Genomic DNA, 20,663 nt, shown 5'->3' with positions numbered 1-20,663 from the left:
TTCTGTCTCTAGCACCCAGCTCCCAGTGGGTTCCAAACCCCAAATAAATCTGTTTTACTCTATATAAAGCTTATACAGGGTAAACTCAACATTGTCCGCCCTCTATAACACTGATAGACCGACATGCACAGCTGTTTGCTCCTCCAGGTATTAATTACTTACTCTGGGTTAATTAATAATAAAATCACTTTTGTTTAAGTATAACAAGTAGGATTTAAGTGGTTCCAAGCAATAACAGACAGAACGAAGTAAGTTACCAAGCAAAATAAAACGAAACACGCAAGTCTAAGCCTAATACAGTTAGAAACTGATTATGGATGAAATCTCACCCTCAGAGATGTTCCAATAAGCTTCTTTCACAGACTAGACTCCTTTCTAGTCTGGGTCCAATCCTTTCCCCAGGTACAGTCCTTGTTCCAGCGCAGGTGGTAGCTAGGGGATCTCTCATGACTGCAGCACTCTTTGTTCTGTTCTACCCCCCTATATAACTTTGGCACAAGGTGGGAATTTTTTGTCTCTATGGGTCCCCACCCCTCCTTCTAAATGGAAAAGCCCCACATTTAAGATGGATTCCAGTACCAGGTGACATGGTCACAAGTCCTGTGAGACCCCAAGCCTTCATTCTTCCTGGCCTGACTCACAGGAAGGCTTGTAAGTAAACAGAGCCATTTACAACCAATTGTCCTAGTTGATGGGAACCATCAAGATTCCAAACCCCCATTAATGGCCCACACTTTGCATAACTACAATACGCCCTCAGAGTTATATTTCATATTTCTAGTTTCAGATACAAGAATGATACATTCATACAAATAGGATGACCACACTCTGTAGATTATAAGCTTTGTAATGATACCTTACAAGAGATGTTTTGCATGCAGCATATTCCACTTACATTATCTTCAAACTCATTAGCATATTTTCATAAAATTACATGGAGTGCAATGTCACAACATGCTCCTAGCATGCCTCTGATGCTGTGGGTTGGGAGTCAGATCAGTGTAAATGCCTTACATGAGCTCTGACCTGGCTTGGAAGGCCCTCTGTGCTGGGGTTAGTTGTTTTTATGGAGATATACCTATCTCATAGAACTGGAAGGGACCCCAAAAGGTCATCATGTCCAGCCCCCCACCTTCACTAGCAAGACCAGCTACTGATTTTGCCCCAGATCTCTAAATGGCCCCCTTAAGGACTGAGCTCACAACCCTGGGTTTAGGGGACTAACACTCAAACCACTGAGCTATCCCTCCCCCACTAGTCTCAGGTACCTGTTTCCACCCACTTTAAGGCTCAGAGTGGTGTAAAAGGGGCTTGGCATAAGTGAGAACCAGGCCCAGTGACTTGTGGTGTTGCTGTTCCACAGCCAGGCTTCCTCCACTCACTGAGGGCTGTGCTGTGCTATGGGGCACTTCTTCTGGTGGCTTTTACAAAATTCAGCATGTGTGAACTTTGGAGATTAAATGGATCATTGACTCTGGGGAGATGGCATTTCCTCAAAATATTGAGAAATGGCATAAAATTGGTCCAATTTTCTGGATGCAGAAGCAGGCAGATTTAGAAGGGAAGTCTCTTAGTATTAGCAGCAGCATTAGAGAAGCATCCAGAACTCCCATCTGCTTTACATATGCATAGTAAGAGACAGTCCCTACTATGAAGAGCTTACAGTCTAAATAGACCAGACAGACAAAAAGTAGAGAAAAGGAAATATTACTGTCCCCACTTTACAGATAGGCACTGAGGCACAGAGAGATTAAATGAGATGCCCAAGGTCAGACAGGAAGCCAGTGGCAGAGGTCAGACTCAACTCTATATCTTTTGAATGCCAGTCCAGGGCCTTAACTGACAGACCTCTTCAATCATGATGCAGAAGAGACAGAAGTAGTCAATAAATATTTCTGTTCTGTATTCAGAAAGAAGCTGGATGATGTATTCATAACTTCAAGTGATAATGGAATACTTTCTATTCTATCATTAACTAGGGAGGATGTTAAGCAGCAACTACTAAAGTTAAACTTTTTCAAATTTGCAGGACTGGATGACACAGACCCAAGAGTATTAAAAGAATTGGCTGAGGATCTCGCTAACCATTAATGCTGATTTTTAGCAAATCTTAGAACACGGAGGAAGTTCAAGAGAACTCAAAAAAAAGCAAATGTTGTACTAACATTTAAAAACAAGTAAATGGGATGAGCTAGGAAACTATAGACCAATTAGCCTAACATTGAGCCTGGACAAAATCATGGAAAGGTTGATATGGATTTTAATCAGCAAAGAATTCAAGGATGGTAGCATAATTAATGTCAGTCAACATGGTTTTATGAGAATTAAGTCTTGCCAAACAAATGTAACACTGTTTTTTGATGAGATTACAGTTTTGGTTGAAAATGCTAACCATGAACAGCATACTTAGATTTCTGTAAGGCATTCCACTTAGTCCCAAGTGACAGTCTGATACAATATTTTAGCACTATCCAAAATCAATATAGACCATATTAAATGGACTGAAAGCTGATTAACTGCAGAAAATAACTGCCAATAGGGAAATCATCCTCCAAATAAGGGTGTTTCTAGTGGCGCTGTGCAGAGATCCGTTCTTGGCTCAATGCTATTCAATATCTGTGTCAGTGAAGAAAATATGAGATTGCTGGTAAAATAATGGAGACAGATCAGTTATACAGACTAACCTGGATTGCTTGGCAAAGTGGGCTCATTTGCACAAAATGTGTTTTCAGACAGCCAAAGGTGAAGTCATACATCTAGGAACAATGATTGTAAAACACATTTATAAGGCAGGGCACTGTATCCTGGAAAGCAGTAACTGAAAAGGGCATAAGTCTTATGGCAGACAACCAATTGAAAAGGTTCCACTAGAGCTCCAAGAATGCCTTGGGAACTGGAAAATATTCCTTATGGTGAGAGAGTAAAGAAGCTCTCTCTATTCATCAAAGAGATTGAGAGATGACTTGATCATGGGGTTCAAGTATTTAGAAGGGGAAGAGATTTCTGACGGTATAGCTCTTTAATCTAGCAGACGAAGGCATTATGAGATCCCGCGGTTTTGAAGTTGAAACTAGACAAATTCAGATTAGAAATAAGGTATCCATTTTTAACAGTGAAGGTAATTAGTGCAGGGGTCGGCAACCTATGGCACACGTGCCAAAGGTGGCATGCGAGCCGATTTTGTGCGGCACGCGGCTGCCAGCCAGGATCCTGGCCACCGGCCCCACTCAGCCTGCTGCTGGCTGAGTGAACAGAGCCCTAGGCCGGCAGGAGGCTGAGCGGGGCAGGCGGCTGGGACCCTAGACTGGTGGCAGGTGCGCCCCCCGTCTCTTCCCTCATCATGCTTGGGTTCTGTGGCTCCCAGGAGCATGAGTCGCTGGGGCGCGGGGCCCTGAGCCTGCTTCAGGAGGGGTGGTGATGGCAGTGGTGGCAGCGGCTCACTCTCCTGGGAGCCGCAGAGCCTGAGCACGGTGAGGGGGGAGCCGAGGAGCACAGGGGGACCACCGCCCGCATGCATCTGCTGCAGGAGCCCCCCTGGCAGGGGCACTGGGCTGAAGCCCAGGCAGATGCACCCCCTGGTTCCCCCCTCACTGCGCTCAGGTTCTGCGGCTCCCAGAAGTGTGAGCTGCCGCTGCCACTGCCCCTCCCACAACTCCCTCCCTCTCGCTGCCTCAGCACCCCACGCGGAGTTTTGACTTCACGTGGAACCAGCGTCTGACTGGCATGGGCATGGTAAGGGGAGTCCGAGGGGTCCTATCAGGGGGCGGGGAGTGGTTGGATGGGGCGTGGGAGTACTGGAAGTATGGTGGAGGTGTGTGTGTGGATAAGGATTGGGGCAGCCAGGGGACAGGTAGGGGGTAGGATCCTGGGGGGGCAGTTAGGGTGGGGGGGGTCTCAGGAGGGGGCAGTCAGGGGACAGGTAGGGGATGGGGTCCTAGGAGGGCAGTTAGGGTGGGGGGGGTCTCAGGAGGGGGCAGTCAGGGGACAAGGAGCGGGTGGGGGGGGTTGGGGTTTCTGACGGGGGCAGTCAGGGTGGGAAGTAGGAAGGAGTGAATGGGAGCAGGACTAGGACAGGGCTTTCCCCTCTTTTTTGATTGTTGAAATATGGTAACCCTAGGCAAGGGAGGAGCCGGGGTGTGCACGGGGGCTGGCACCTGCATACATCCACTGCAGCCTGCAGGAGCCCCTGCGGGGCACCAGGTTGCAGCCTGGGCAGGAGGGGCACAGCAGCTCCCTGCTAGCAGTGCCACCGCCTTTGCAGGGCTGCTGCCCCCCTGCACCGTGCCGGCTCCTCCATGGCTGGGGCTCGCTGCTGCCGCAAGCGGGATGCTCTGGTTCTCTGGTGCCTCCGGAAGGCGGTTGCTCCCTGCCGAGCTGCTGCAGCGGCCCAAGCCCTGCAAAGCCAGAGAATGGACTCGGGGCGGGGCCACCGGAGTGGGGTGGGGAGGACTCCCAGGGGCGGGAGGGGCTGTGCACCCTCCAGGGGAGTTCAGGGGGTGGGGAGGGTGAACCGATGTGTTCGGGGGGCACAAGGTGGAAGTTTCGCCTAGGGTGCAAAATATCCTTGCATCGACCCTGCCCCAGGGTTAAGAACCACTGCACTAAACTGGTAAGTTCTTCATTTTAATTTAATTTTAAATGAAGCTTCTTAAACATTTAAAAAAACTTGTTTACTTTACATACAACAATAGTTTAGTTATATATTATAGACTTATAGAGAGAGACCTTCTAAAAACATTAAATGTATTACCGGCTCGCAAGATCTTAAATTAGAGTGAATAAATGAATGAATAAATGAAGACTCGGCACACCACATCTGGAAGGTTGCTGACTCCTGAACTAGTGAAACTTGGGATGTAATGGATTCTCCGTCACTTGTACTCTTTAAATCGAGACTGGATGGCTTGCGAAAAGCTGCAATAGCTCTACCAGAAGTTATGGGCTTGGTGCAGATGTTATTGGCTGTGGACTGTGTTATGCATAAATTGGGACTAGATGAGCCTTCATTCTATGAATTATGATTAAGTCACTTTGCTCTGCTCTGTGCAAATAAGAAAATAGGCCTGTCCGCTTCCTGTCACGTTTCCTTCCCTTATCTGTTAGCAGCCAAAGCGATAGGTGGAGAAGCTGCTACAGCAGAGTCAGCTGGCTGGACAGTAACAGGAGATGATCAGGACAAAGCATTTGTAAGTTAATTTTATTTTAAATTTGAACCTCTGAAAAAAATTTCCACAAGGGATTTGAGGTGTTTCCTTTTCTTCTTTTGTACTAGAAGGTTCATTAGCTATACTGGAGCCTGATCCAAAGCTCACTGAAGTTAATGGAAATCTTTCCACTGACTTCAGTGGGCTTTGCACCAGATCCTAGATTCTTATTGTACATCGACATGGGGATAAAAAAACCCACAGCTGGCCTAGGTCAGCTGACTTGGGCTCTAGGGCTGAAAAACTGCTGTGTAACGTTTGGGCTTGGGCTTGGGCTGGAGCCAGAGCTCTGGGACCCTGTGGGGGTGGAGGGTACCTGCTTGGGCAGCTAGCCTATGCCACTGTGGGTTACACTGCTGTTTTTGGCAAGCTGCTTAATCAAAGCTTGCCCATGTCTGCCTACACATCCTGCAGTAACCCCTCCTGAGTGCAATGTAGACCTACCCCAAAGTGTGTAGCAGTGAGCACATGATGCCTCCTGACCCATTTCACGTAGGGCCTGAACCAAAGCTCAGATGTCAATGGGGGTCTCTCCACTGATTTGAAGGTGCTTTGGAGCAGGTCCTGAGATAATTACAGCCTCTTCTCTCCCTTAATCTTGTCATCGTAGCTAGACACTGCCATTCTTTACTTTGTACGTGGATGAGGGTATGACAGTCTCCTGGAAGGATCAAAACCTACTCTGGGAAGGTCTGGGAAGCAGCATGCACAATTGGTCCCATAACAAACAGCACTGCTTTGGTGGGACTCAATAGTGGTATGTAACCAATCAGTTAAAGCTTCTGTGCCAGATGATTGGAGGATAGTTAATGTGTCATCAATTTTTAACAAAGCTCCTGGCAATTACAGGCTGGTAAGACTGATTTCGGTACAAGGCAAATTGGTTGAAACTATAGTAAAGAACAGAATTATCAGACACATAGATGAGCACGGGATTTGTTGGGGAAGATTCAACATGGCTTTTGTAAAAGGAAATCATGCCCCACCAATATATTAGAACTCTTTGAGGAGGTCGACAAACATGGACAATGGTGATCCAGTAGATATAGTATACTCGGACTTTCAGAAAGCCTTTGACAAGGTCCCTCATCAAAGGCTCTTATGCAAAGTAAGCTGCATAAGACATGGGATAAGAGGGAAGGTCCTCTCATGGATCAGTAACTGGTTAAAAGATAGGGAATAAAGGTTAGGAATAAATGGTCAGTTTTCAGAATGGAAAGAGATAAATAGTAGTGACCTTGCAGGGATGTCTACTGGGACCAGTGCTGTATAAAATATTCATAAATGATCTAGAAAAAGGAGTAAACAGTGATGTGGCAAAATTTGCAGATGATACTAAATTACTCAAGGTAGTTAAATCCAAAGCAGACGGTGAAGACTTACAAAAGGATCTCACAAAATTGGGTGACTGGACAACAAAATGGCAGATGAAATTCAGTGTTGATAAATGCAAAGTAATGGAAAACATAATCCCACTATACATACAAAACAATGGGTTTTAAATTAGCTGTTACTCCTTATGAAAGATCTTGGAGTCATCATGGATAGTTTTCTGAAAATAGAAAAACTAACAGAATGTTAGGAACCATTAGGAAAGGGATAGATAATAAGACAGAAAATATCACAAGGACTCTATATAAATCCATGGTACGCCCACATCTTGAATACTGAATGCAGTTCTGGTTGTTCCAGCTCAAGAAAGATATATTAGAATTGGAGAAGGTACAGAGAAGGACAACAAAAATGATTAAGGGTATGGAACAGCTTCCATATGAGGAGAGATTAAAAATACTGGGCCATTTCAGCCTGGAAAAGAGACGTCTGATTGAGGAATATGATAGAGGTCTATACAATCACGAATGATGTGGAGAAAGTGAAGAGAGAAATCTTATTTACTTTTCACATAACAGAAGAATCACAGTCACCCAATGAAATTAATAGGCAGCAAGTTTAAAACAAACAAAAGGAAGTATTTCTTCACACAACACACAGTCAACCTGTGGAACTCTTTGCCAGGGGATGGTCTGAAGGCCAAAAGTATAACAGTTTAAAAAAGAAAGAAAGAAATAAGTTCATGGAGGATAGGTCCATCAGTGGTTATCAGCCAAGATCGTTAGGGATGCAACCCCATGGTCTGGGATTCCCTAGCCTCTGACTGCCAGAAGCCAGGAGTGGATGACAGGGGATGAATCAGTCAATAATTGCCTGTTCTGTTCATTCCCTCTGAAACATCTGGCATTGGCCACTCTCGGAAGACAGGTTACTGGGCTAGATGGATCATTGGTCTGACCCAGTATGGCCATTCTTATGTTCTTATGTTCCTGGGTAATGTCATTTCCCTGACAGGACTCACTATGGACCCCCACAAAGTAGCAGCAAAAAAGAGATCTTTACGGTTTAAATCAGAAAAAGTCCCTTTTTTGCACAAAAACTGTGGGAGCATCTACACTTGCCAATGACTTTTTAAAGTGAAACTCAGAAGTTTCACTGCAAAAAAACCCCCACCTCCATGAGAGGTGTAAAGCTCTTACCAGTCATGCTTTTGCAGTGATGTGCAGATGGATTCTTCCTGTTTACAGAGCTTCTAGCCGCCGCAGGATATCCCACAGTGCGCCAGGGCTGGATTAACCTTTGTGGGCCCGGCGCTAAACATATTTTTGGGCCACTATAGGGGCAATGGAGCATGGTGCGGGGGGGGTCGGTCCCCGGATCCCGGGGCTGGCCAGGGGCAATGGCATGGCAGGGGTGGCCCCACTCTGCCCAGCCCAGTGCGAGGGCACTATTTGCAAACTGGAAGTTGCCAGATGCACAATGGTCCACCCTGCCCTGTTCTGCCAGCATGTCCCATGCCATACCAGACACCCCCCAACACTGAAACATCCCCTCAATTCCCTATGGCCAGACCCCGCCCCCGACCTACTGTGCCCAGCACCCCCACCAGACCCTGCCACAAATGCACATTCCCCCTTCCCAGCGCCCCCCAGCAAATGTCCAGTACCCCACACAGAACCCTCACTCCCTAGTGCCCCAACACACAGAGATCTTCCCTGCCCCCTCACAGCACAGCACCCTCCCCCACATGCCCTCCAGAGACCCACTCCCCCAAGGTCTGCCTCCAGGCTGCCCTCAGAGGCCCTGCTAGGAGGCAGCTGTGTCTGCTGGACTGAGCCAGCAGTGCAACCAGGGCTGATCCCAAGGCGAGGAATCGTCCCAGCCCTCTCAGGAGTGGTGCGATCAGCCAGGCCAGCGCCTGCCCCGGCTGGGCTTCCTCAGGAACCACTTGCCTGGAGGGATCCAGCCAAGCCCCCCACACTGCCCCCCTACCCCAAACTGACTGAGCCTGGCCAGGCTTCTGCACTGGTCCCAGGTGGCTCAGCTCCAGGGAGACAGGTGGGGCCCCACAGGCAGTGGGAAGCAGAGACTGCCTGAAGCCAGAGGTGCACTTTGGTCCAGCCAGAAGGCAGAGAGAAGCCGGAGGGTGAGGCCTGGAGGTGGAGAGGAGCCCTTGGCCGACTGGCAGACAGGCGAAAGGAGTATGTGGTGGGTGGCGGGGGGAGCCAGCGGGCTCTCAGGGTGCAGTGCAAGCAGAGCAGGACGGGGCCCCTTCTGAGTGTGGGCCTGGCTCCATGGCGCCAGTGTAAACCCAGCAGTGACAGTGCCTAGGCAACCAATCTGACCAGCAGCTTAGCTGCTGTGACGTCAAGTAAACAGACATCCACCCCTTCCCCCTGTAAAGTCCTAAGGAACTTTGAAACTTCCCTTCCTGTTTTCTTGGCAAGTGTTCACTTATCTGGCCAGGTGACAATGCCTGCTCCATGGAGCAGCTGATCCCCTGCTTGGAGCAATGCTGAGCTACTAGAGCTGATCAGTGTTTGGGCAGAGAAGGATGCTCTGTGATCACCTCCACCCCTTCCCACAAGGCTCATCGTCAAAATGGAGAGAGCTGCACTGTGGGATAGCTGCCCTCAGGGCGCTGCTCTCATCCGTGCTGGAAGTGCTGCAAATGTAAACACTCTCTGAGGCCTGTGGAAGTGAGAATACAAACCAGCGCTTTTCTTTCACCGGTTCACTATCACCCATTGAAACTGACAGCGCAAAAACTCTGCAAGTGTAGACATGGCCTTAGTCTTCATTCCCCAAAAGAGGTAGTTATCTCAATGTAAGATCCTAGAGAAGCCAGGGCACTATCATTTTTACCTCATCGTAGCTAGTTGAGGTCTACCCCAGGTGGGGGTGTAGGTCTCACAGGTCCCAGTTCAGCACCATCCCATGGCCACTCACCAGACTGTTGTGAGAGAAGCCAGCTGTTGTGTCCACTGGTGTTTTAAGCTTCTGGAGCCTGAACAGAGACCATCTACCACCTCATTTGTGGTGTCCCCAGGTATAATATTCAGGTACAGACCCTTTGTCTGGCAACCCTCCTGAGAGCTGCACCCCATTGTCCAGTTGCCTAGCTCCTGGGCGCAGTACTGACTCCTCCAGACTGACCCATAGCTTAAACACACTCTCTCCCAGACTCCCACCAGATGTTATGAGCCATCTGGTTTACCTCTTCAAGGCCACACATGGTACCACAGAGCACAGAACACACACAGACACTTTGCCTAGATTCTAACACCATCACCCTTTCACATAACAGATAAAGCCCACAAGAGCGTACAGATCATTTACATCATAAACATCCCAACATAATGCCCCTCATTAGCTCACCCTTCCCTTGTGAGTCCTTGGAGGACCATCTGTGTACAGGCACAGTTCCCTGCTTCATAGGCTCCTCCATGGTGGGTTGCTTCTCCCTCATCCTGAGCTGGACCCAAATAGATCAGCTCCTCCCTTTTTATAACCTTCTAGTCTCTGTATTGGGTGACTCCCTCATTAGCCTCAACAGGGGACCACAGACCCCTGTCAGGTGACTTAGTTGCCAAGGCAACTTCTCCCTTGATAAGCCATTTCTCCTGGTTGGGAGTCAGTCTGTTGTTCAGAGCTATTCCATTTCAATGGGAGAACCCTTTAAGTCAACAACCGTCTTTTGTTATCCATATACCAACACCCCAATGGAATTCTAGTTCTAGATGGAGTTAAAAGACAGTAGAAAAGTAAAGACCAACCTTACAATCAAAATGGAGTTTGCAGTCTCGTGTGGTCATATATACGGAGTTCATCATCTCAAACAAAATTCATACACTGTACAGACACGATCTTGCAAATCATAACAACAGGGTCGATCTTGACTAGCTGCATCAAGGACTAAAAACTACCTGTGCCTTGTCTGCATGAGGATTTTACATCAAGATAGCTATCTTGACGTAGAAGCACAGCTCTTTTTGCAGTGAAGCCATAGCGTTCCTGTCATCTGTCTCTCTCTTTTTATAAGGCCTCATGTACTTCTCAGGTACAGCATGGAGAGCAGCAGGCATCCCACACTGCCTCAGTGTTCCTCAGACTTGACCTGAGAGCTCCATTCCAAAGAGGCAAGAGTATAGGTTTGTCTCCAGGGCTGCTGAACTTTTGACACCCCGTGTAGAGACCGGTGATGTAGCCATCTCCACCAGGGACTGGGCTGGAGTCACCAAACATAAGACACTAAACAACTGGCAGAGGGTCAGGCACTGTCAATCTGGGCTGTATTCAAACCTATCAAGTGGAGGTAGAAATCTCCATATTAAATTACTTAGCATGCAAACCTCACTTTTTGTATGTAGATCAAAATGTCTTTTGAAATGCACTATTGGTTCTTTTATGTTTTTATTGCAGAAGAGGGGTCTCTTGAAAAGTTTACCACTAATGTTGGCAACAGTACCAATGTCTGCCATGCCGCATACCACAGATTACCCAGTCAACCTGACTGACTATGACTACCAATACTTAGAGGAGGAGGATTACATCCAGTTTTTGCTTTGCACAAAGGAAAATGTCAAGGTATTTGGCAAGGTGTTCCTGCCAGTGCTCTATACAATAGTGTTTCTGCTTGGATTGGCTGGGAACTGTCTGCTCTTTGCCATCTTGATCAAATATACCAAGAACAAGAAGATGACCGAGGTGTATCTGCTGAATCTGACAGTTTCAAATCTTCTTTTCGTGGTAACCCTTCCCTTCTGGGCCACATATGAAGCTTCTCAGTGGGTGTTTGGGAATGCCTTCTGCAAGATCATAAGTGTCATCTACACCACCAACTTCTACAGTGGCATTTTCTTCGTCAGCTGCATGAGTCTGGACAAATATCTGGAGATTGTTCATGCTTGGTCCAATAAAAACTTACGGGCCCCAAGAAAGAGCTTCCTTGTCTCTTCAGTGGTGTGGGTTATTTCCATAGTGCTGTCTATTCCTGACTTTATCTTCATGCAGGTGCAGGATCTCCACAACGGGAGACGAGTTTGCCACCTTGACTATGGCCTGCACAACTCCATCTGGCAGCTTCTCTTTCAATTCCAGCAGATCCTGCTAGGCTTCTTCCTTCCATTCCTTTGCATGGTGTTCTTCTACTCCCGCGTAGCTTGTGTCCTCACTGCATTAATGTCTCCTGGCAAGAAGAGGGCTCTCCGCCTGGTCGTTATTTTGGTGGTGGTTTTCTTTGTGCTGTGGTTCCCATACAACGTTACTCTCTTTCTGCATTTGTTGCAAAACCTCCATGTGATTAAGGATTGTGAAACTAGCAAGCACTTGGACTATGCTATGCAAGTGACTGAGAGCCTTGCCTTTATTCATTGTTGTCTCAACCCCGTGCTGTATGCTTTTGTGAACAAACAGTTCAGGTTACACTTAAAGAAGATTTTAGGGGCCATCTTCAGGAGGCAGGATTTCTTTGTTCTCCAGCAGTCTGAGACAAGTTGTTCTACTAGTAGGTGCACTGACCAAGTAGAAATGAAAAGCATCACGAATGTGTAATGAATATTTAGAGAATTTCGTTGCTGTACAGGTTTTATTATCGCATATTGTACTGCTTCTGGCGATGGAGTGATGTATGGATAAGTAGTTGGAGCACAAATATGGCAATCACAAAAGGCCAAGTATTAATCCCAGCTCTAGCACTGACTCCCTCAGTCATTTTGGGCAAATCACAGCCTGCTGCTGACTGAGTTTCTCTATTTGCAAACTCATGGAGATGGTAATAATTTGTTGGGAGGATTTTTCTAGAATCATGTAAATATAGAGTAATCCCACTGAAGCTGGAAGTCATTCTGCATTTACACTGGTGTGTCTGAGAGCAGAATCTGTCCCTGTAATCGGTCACAATGGGGTTACTCCAACAGAGTGGAATTTGGCCCTGCAACCAGGGGCGGCTCCAGGCACCAGCACAGCAAGTGCATGCCTGGGGCAGCAAGCCGGGAGGGTGCGGGGGAAGCGGCATGCCAGTCGCCGTGAGGGCAGCAGTCAGGCAGCCTTCGGCAGCATGCCTGCAGGAGGTCTGCCAGTCCTGCGGCTTTGGCAGCAATTCAGCGCGAGACCAGCAGATCACCTGCAGAAATGCTGCCGAATCCGCATGACCAGTGGACTGCCGGCACGTGTGCTGCCGAAGGCCGCCTGACTGCTGCACTTGGGGCCCCTGCCTGCAACTAGAGTTACAAAGGGATTACTCTGGATTAATACAGGTGTAACTGGCCGCTAAAATTTGCCTGATGTTTGTAAAGCATGTGGGCCCAGATCCAGACCGCCAGAGTATTTGGGCTCCTAACTCCCATTGGATTCAAAATAATCTAAATACCTCAGAGAATCTGGACTGTGGCGCAAACTGAGTGTGTGAGGCAGAGTGGCCTCCCTCCAAGCATGACAGGAAGGAAACGCTCCACACCTCCTGACTGGGCAGCATCAAGCCAGCCCTGCCGTGTGCTGGAAGTGGAGGGCAGGATAGGAAGTATAAGAGGAAGGCCTTCCTGCTTAGCTGGGCTGAGCCAGACGTCTCTACCTCACTGCGGGACTCTGGACCAGAAACCAAGCTGTGCAGTGCCCAGGAAGAGACCAGCTGGGGCGTGGAGCTGGTGGACAGTGGTCCCGTGCATTTAACCTGAGGAGACTGAAGACCTGTGGATGATGGAGCCACACCAAGGAAGGGTGGTTGGAAGTAGCCAAACATTAGTCCGGCTGTGTGGCCAGTAAACGAATCAGCATGTTTCAGTGACTTCCCTGCTGACCCAGTGTTGGGACCGCCCATCACTGTTAGGGCCCTGGGCTGGGACCTGGTGGAATAGGGGGGCTCAGGTCCTCCTACCCACTGCTGCCTACCCTACCCCTGAAGTGGGGGCCTACTCACCCCAGGCCGGAAGGCCTGTGCCTTGCCTGTGGCCTGTTACTCTGCCCTGCCCAGAGGACTAGAGCCCCAGAGTACGTTTGCTGTCTGCTCCAGCTCGAAGGATGTAGCTCCAGACTGCTCCTTGCTTTCCCCACACAGAGGGGTAAGGCAATAGATTGTAGCTTGCTGCCTGTCTCAGCCAGGAGGCTGTGTGCTGTTCTGTCCTGATCAGAGGGTCAGAGCCTGAGCCTGCTGAATGACTGCTTACTGTGCGACAGTGAGGCAGCGTGGCCTCCCTCCAAGCCTGACGGGGAGGGACGACCACAGAACCATCGCACTGAATTAACTGGGTTCTAAGTATTATCAGTGATGGCATACACAAACACATGCAGATGGAGAGATCTGGATTACATACAATTTAGGTGTCAAATATAATGAAAGCTGGTGTAATGGGCTGTCCGCCCCACAAGAGTGGAAGTGGTTAATGGAGGCCAGATGGGCCAATTAACCTAGTAGGTTGAATGCGAAAGGATAGCCCAGATTAGAGGAACAGGCTTATCTGTGAAGGAACGGGCAAGGCCTGTATAAAGCCAGGTCGCTGGCTACAGATGGGTGGCAGTTGCTGGGAAAGGTGCAGGGAAGTAGGCTGCAGTCATTTCGTGAGTGGAGGAAGTTGGGAGGCTGGCAAACCCAGAGAGGCAGGAAGCCAGATAACTAGAAAGAAGGCCAGGGAAACAGCAGCAAGAGATAGGACTTGAAGGGATCATGGTTGCTTGTTATAGAGTCCTTGGGCTGGAACCCAGTGTAGAGGGTGGACGTGGGTTCCCCTACCAGCCCCAGGGAAGTGGAAAGGGCATTGGAGACACCACCCAGCCAGTGGGTCTGGAAGGGCTTTGAATTCCCTGGAAGAGGAGGATCTTAGTGACCCTTCCAGAGGGCCAAGCCATGAAGAGGAGACTGCAGTCCCTGGAGTGTGAGGTGTAGAGCTGAAGAATGAAATTGTTTCTTTTCTTTAATTACTATTATTAATATGGCTTTATTTTGTGAACAAACGAAACTTCACTGTTTTCACATTGTAATTCCTGTTTGCCTCCCACCATTATAAACTGTTCATTACACTTGTTTTAATAAGACTCCATATTGTAACCAAAACCCCATTTTGAAATGCTTACTCCATTTTGCAAAACCCTGCTGTAACCTTATTAACTTAGCTCAGATGTGTGAATGAGGTATGCACGGATAATGGAATCAACCTCCAGCCCCAGACTGTCCTGATAAAGTTAAGTGCAAACACCAGCGGCTGAAGACGCAGACAACGGCCCTGACAAAGTGAAAAGAATCCACCCCAAAAGAAAAGAACAAAGGTGCAATTGAGACAAGATCAAAGCCAGGTCCCAGGCTAAAAGTCATGTCTGCAACTGATGGACGATCAATCACACCGAACTCAGAGGCAGCGTGACACAGCAAGACCATCAACTCTTGATTCAAACTAAAAGCTTATAAAAGAGCTGGGTGAGATGGAATCCTTTGGGTAACATTCTGCTGCCAACATCGAGGGGCATTGGTGCATGCCCGACAGAGACCCAGCTCTTCCTTGTGCCCGACTTTCCTGGCCAGTTAGCCGCCACGAGCTACAAATCCAAGCTGCGAAATCAAGCCACGAACTCAAGCTACGTTCAGGACTGGTAACTGTTCTGCAGCTGCAGAACATTTGGTGTGTGTGTGTATAGGTATTAGTTATTAGCTACTGGTTATAGATCAGATTGTGTTATCATAATAAATGTTGCATCTTGCCTTGTCCCCTGAAACGGTCCTGTGTAGTTTTATCTGTATAACAGAGGGGCCGCAGGGCGAGACTGTATGGGAGAAGACCTTGCCAGAGGGAAAGCACAATATCTGGCAGAGCTAATTCCCAGGACAGCCAGCAGGGGGCGCCACTAGCCGTGAGTGAACCCCGTGACACCTGGTCTAACAGCCACCTGCCCTGCTGATCACTAGGATTTCAGTTTCTCCAAATGCATCACATTCTATTATGTGGCTACTTGAAACAATGGCCAGAGAAATATCAATTGCAGTGCTCCCATAAGAACTAGGGACCACCAAATGAAATTAATGGGCAGCAGGTTTAAAACAAATAAAAGGAAGTTCTTCTTCACACAGCGCACAGTCAGCCTGTGGAACTCCTTACCTGAGGAGGTTGTGAAGGCTAGGACTATACCAGGGTTTAAAAGAGAACTAGATAAATTCATGGAGCTTAAGTCCGTTAATGGCTATTAGCCAGGATGGGTAAGGAATGGTGTCCCTAGCCTCTGTTTGTCAGAGGGTGGTGGTGGACGGCAGGAGAGAGGTCACTTGATCATTACCTGTTAGGTTCACTCCCTCTGGGGCACCTGGCATTGGTCACTGTCGGTAGACAGGATACTGGGCTGGATGGACTGCGAGAGTTTAACATGTTGAAGGCCTGAATGAGTTTGCTCCCAGCAGGGCCGGCTCTAGCAATTTCACCATCCCAAGCACGGCGGCACGCCGCGGGGGACGCTCTGCTGCTCGCCGGTCCCGCAGCTCCGGTGGACCTCCAGCAGGCATTTCTGTGGACGGTTAGCTGGTCCCGCGGCTCTGGTGGACCTGGCGCAAGCATTTCTGTGGACAGTCCGATGGTCCCGCAGCTCCGGTGGACCTGCCGCAGGCGTTTCTGCTGATGGTCCGATGGTCCCGCGACTCCAGTGGAGCTGCCGCAGAAGAGGTCCACCGGAGCTGCCTGCTCCCCTTCCAGCAACCGGCAGAGCGCCCCCTGAGGCATGCCGCCCCAAGCACGTGCTTGGCGTGCTGTGGCCTGGAGCCGGCCCTGGCTCCCAGACCAGTGCTGGGTTTTGCCTCTTTTTCTGGGAGCAGGAATGGTGTTCCGGTACTTCTGATAAGTGTTACCTTGCTGCAGCGGTGCAATGAAAGGGTCCCCCACACCCCCCACACTGGGAACCCCAGACTCATTAGCGAGCCACCATCCCTCCTTCTGGAGCAGCACTTCTTCCTTTAGGACTTCTTCCTTCAGCACTCTCCCAGACTGAAAGAAAGAAAGGGTGGGGTCTGAGGGGATAGATGGGCATGGAGGTACACAGAATCCTGGACATGGTGAGGAAGGGATGAATGAGGGATAAAAAGAGCCCCTGGCAGTGGGTGAAGGGGGAATAGGGGACACACAGAGTCCCTGGCATACAGGGAGGGAATGAATGGAGGGTACACAGAGTCTCTGGCAGGGTGGAGAATGGTGTGGGGGGGGCACACAGAGCCTCTGGAATGAAGGTGAGGAAGGACTGGGGGCACACAAAGCCCCAGGCATCTGGTTAGGTGGGATTGGGAGGCACAGAATCCCTGACATGCGGGTGAGAGTTGACTGGGAGGGGGCCATAAAAAGACCCTGACATATGGTGAGAGGGAAATGAGGGGTACCCAGAATCCCTGATATGGGAGTGAACAGGAAATGTGGGGCAGACAGAGCCCCTGGCATGGGAGTGAGAGGGGAATGGGCAGACAGAGCCCCTGGTCTGGGGAGGTGATGGGAGGAATGGGGGACTCAGAATCTCTGGAGTAGGGGGGGAATGGGTGCACACAGTGCCCCTGGCATGGGAGTGAGAGGGGAATAAGGGATAGATACAGCCCCTGGTTTTGGGGATCGGGGTGATGGGGGGAACGGGGGACTCAGAATCTGTGGAGTGGGGAGGAATGGGAGCACACAGAGCCCCTGCTATGGGAGAAGAATGTGGGTCCCCGGTTTGGGATCATGGCGGTCACACAAAGCCCTTGGCACGAGGGGAGAACAGAATGGGGAGGACACAGAGGAAGGGGTTAGGGAGTTGCAGGGTGTCCCTGCAGTAGATGTGGATGGGAGTCTGGCACACAGGGAGCTAGTGGTTGGGACAGAGGAATGCAAGGCATCCAGGTGTGTTCAATGAACTCTGTTGAAAGAGGCAGTGAAGTGTGCGACCCTCTGCCTTAATATGGAAATGTCCCTTTGTAACTAATGGAGAAGGGACAAAGTTCAAAAAATGAGCACCTAGATGCTGAGAGCTCAATTCTGTCATCACAAACCAAGCTTTCTATTTTCCAGGGGAACAGACACCTCCTGAGAAGCAAATAGCCTTGCCTGAAGGTCTCACCTTGCAATGAAGGATCAGGGTCAGTCCCATTACTAAAGCCAGAGAAAGGAACAGAAAACATGATATCACCAGAATTGCCTCTAAATAAAATGTGTCCCTAGGTATTCGTGGAAACAGAGGCAGGTCTGTACGAGATAAAAAGTAACGGGGATGATGACCGGCCTTGACTACCAGTCAAGATCAGCGTCCAAAACCACTATGTAATTACCCATAACAAGGACACAACCTTGGACAGAAAAATGCCAGCTGTTAGCTATTAACTGATTCACATTAATTGGGGTGGAGAATTGTCAAGAGCCAGGTTAGACAAGGGTGGCTTGATTTTCAAATGGTGCTAACTACCTGCAGCTCTGATTGACTTCAGTTTGGACCTGTCCAATCTTGAAACTAGTTCATTAAAAGCGAGTCAGACCCCCCCGCTGGGAAAGGACTACTCACTGGATTGGTTTGAGAACTAATTAGAAGCATTTCACCAGTGAGGACTCTTACCTGCTAAAATCTAAGGCACCCTGCCTATAACCTATCTAGGGCTCAAGGCGTGACCTGCTTAATTTAGGTACCTCATCCTTTCCCTACCGAGGGCTCAGGGTGTAAATCATCGAGCCCTACCCTCGGGGCTCAGGGAAAATCCTGGTCAATGTAAGTACCTGTCCTTTCCCACAGGGCTCTGTGTGATCTTTTCCCAGTGAAAGCGCCTTCCACAGCTGTTCTCTAAACGTCTATTTATTAGCAACACAACACAGATTACATATGCCAAGCAAATCTATTACGCTCACCACTCCCAAAATACAGGCAAACTGCACCCAGTGGGCAGTCAGGATCCACTCATCTGGGCATGCTGGCAATGCCTCTTGCACATCATGGGTGTGCAGAGGAGTCAGAGCTTGGTGTTGAGCTGCAGTCTGGAGATGGTTCCCCCAAAGAGAATTGTTTTTAGTTACATTATATAGGTAAAACTAGCTACCGTCTTTAACTTTACTAAACTGATCACATCATTCAATATCTTTAGGTAGCAAAATTTAACCAATCACACACTGGCACCATGTTTCCTCCTCACTGCTCAAAACTTTTTCGTGTCTTATCTGTCATGCCCAAATTGTAACTTATTTATGACCTTCTTTGTTAGTGCGGACGGTCAGCACACATTCACGGGTCAGAGTGTATCTTATCTATTTTATCATTTGTTGGGGTCTTTCTGTTTCCTCACTAAACTTCCCAGTGCCTGAGTGTCACTACCTTACAACCCTTGGTGTTATAACTCTTGTTAGGGGCATACCAGAAGTGGGGGTGCCTTAGCAGCAGCGGAGCATTTTTCTTCATCTTAGCTGTGAAATCCCTGGGTTTCACCCCAGGTTAGTCAAGGCTAGTTTAGTAAAGGGGTGAGTTAAGTCCCAGGCCTACAGGACAAGCCCCTTGGTGCTGCAGTGCTAATCACCTCTGAAAATCAAGATACATCTCTGTAGGTGCTCCAGTCGGTGCATGGGATAGAAATGTTGCATTAAACATTCAACACTTATATCCCGTCAGGGCAAGCTATTAGAGGGTAGAAGAGTTTCCCCAAGACAGCCGTGGAAGCCTGGTCACTGGGGCAGGGTGATGGACTCTTCATAAAGTGTGGGGGGGCATGATCCCCGCCTCCATGGCCTCACCTCATCTCTCCTATTCCCCCTGAGGCCATGCCCCTGGCCAAGCTGGAAGTCAGAGCCTGTACAGGGAGCTGAGAGCAGCCCCTGGCCCGCATCCCCACCCACCTAGGTCTCCCACCCAGGGCAAGTGGAGGATACACGGCTCCCCACAGCTGCCCACGCGGATCCTCCATCTGCTCTGGGCAGGGAGCCCAGGGGCAGCGACACAGGCCAGGGGCTGCTCTGGGGCCCCTCCTCCTGGCAGGTGGAAGGCCTGGGGCTCCCCACAGCTGTCACAGCTCTCTGGGCTGCTCTTACCCGGGCCGGGCTCCAGCTTCTGGCCTGGTTGGGAGATGGGGCTCAGGGGGCGGGGGGCATAGGCAGGGCCTGTGGCAAAAAATGAATGGGTTAGGAATGTCTACTTTCTTCCGAAGGTGTTCACATCTATATATCTGGAGAGGGTGGGCAGGAGAGCCGGGGGAGTGACAATTCCAGACCTAGGTCCATATTTAAAACCATAGGGTGAGATCCTCACCCCCACCCTGGCCACTTTACACCAAGTAAAAGGACCAGAAAGGGTTTAAGACTCCCTTTACACCGTTATCTGGTCCAGGGAGGATTCACTCAGTGCAGGTAGGGTTGCCAAGCCTCCAGGATTGCCCTGGAGTCTCCAGGAACTAACAATGAATTTTAAAGATTATGTCATGCGATGAAACCTTCAGGAATACATCCAACCAAAAACTGGCACTCCTGAATGCAAGCACTGTGGGAGACAAGCTGCAGCCTGGAGGGCAGCTCTAGGAGGCTGCTCTAACATGGCTCCCACAGGGCTATTTAAATTATGCTGGAGGGGGGCTCCCAACCCCCTGGAGCAGCCCAGAATTGGGAGGGCACAAAGGGGTCTTAAAACTACCTTCACCTCATAGACTTTAAGGTCAGAAGGGACCATTATGATTGTCTAGTCTGACCTCTTGCACAGCGCAGGCCACAGAATCGCTCCCACCCACTCCTGTAACAAACCCCTAACTATGTTTGAGCTACTGAAGTTCTCAAATTGTGGTTCGAGGTGCAGAGAATCCACCAGCAAGTGACCCCTGCCCCACGCTGCAGAGAAAAGAAAACACCTCCCCCCCAGGGCCTCTTGGATTGTGAGTTCTGCATATTCTGCCAGTTTATGTCCTCTGGTTGCTCCCTTTGGCCTTGTTTGCACCAGAACAGGAGTTTGCAACCTTTCAGAAGTGCTGTGCCAAGTCTTCATTTATTCACTCTAATTTAAGGTTCCGCATGCTAGTAATACATTTTAACATTTTTAGAAGGTCTCTTTTTATAAGTCATAATACATAACTAAACTATTGTTTTATGTAAAGTAAATAAGGTTTTTAAAATTAAGACACTGCATTGAAAATTGAGTTAAAATGCAGAGCCCCCTGGACCAGTGGCCAGGACCCATGCA

The 20,663-nt window shown here is 49.1% G+C and overlaps 1 protein-coding gene across 1 annotated transcript; it reads left to right on the top strand.

Annotated features, from left to right (window-relative positions):
* The first annotated feature begins 5,139 nt into the window (after positions 1-5,139).
* ACKR2 (atypical chemokine receptor 2) lies at positions 5,140-12,737 on the top strand. The gene is made up of 2 exons (XM_032772562.2): positions 5,140-5,186; positions 10,959-12,737. Exon 2 carries the CDS (start codon positions 10,989-10,991, stop codon positions 12,087-12,089), a length of 1,101 nt encoding a protein of 366 aa, XP_032628453.1. The 5' UTR covers positions 5,140-5,186; positions 10,959-10,988; the 3' UTR covers positions 12,090-12,737.
* Positions 12,738-20,663: the final 7,926 nt, after the last annotated feature.

This window comes from Chelonoidis abingdonii, chromosome 2 (assembly GCF_003597395.2).
Source record: "Chelonoidis abingdonii isolate Lonesome George chromosome 2, CheloAbing_2.0, whole genome shotgun sequence".
NCBI lineage: Eukaryota > Metazoa > Chordata > Testudines > Testudinidae > Chelonoidis > Chelonoidis abingdonii.
Note: the sequence above shows the minus strand (reverse complement) of the source record. Positions and strands in the feature narration are given on the sequence as shown.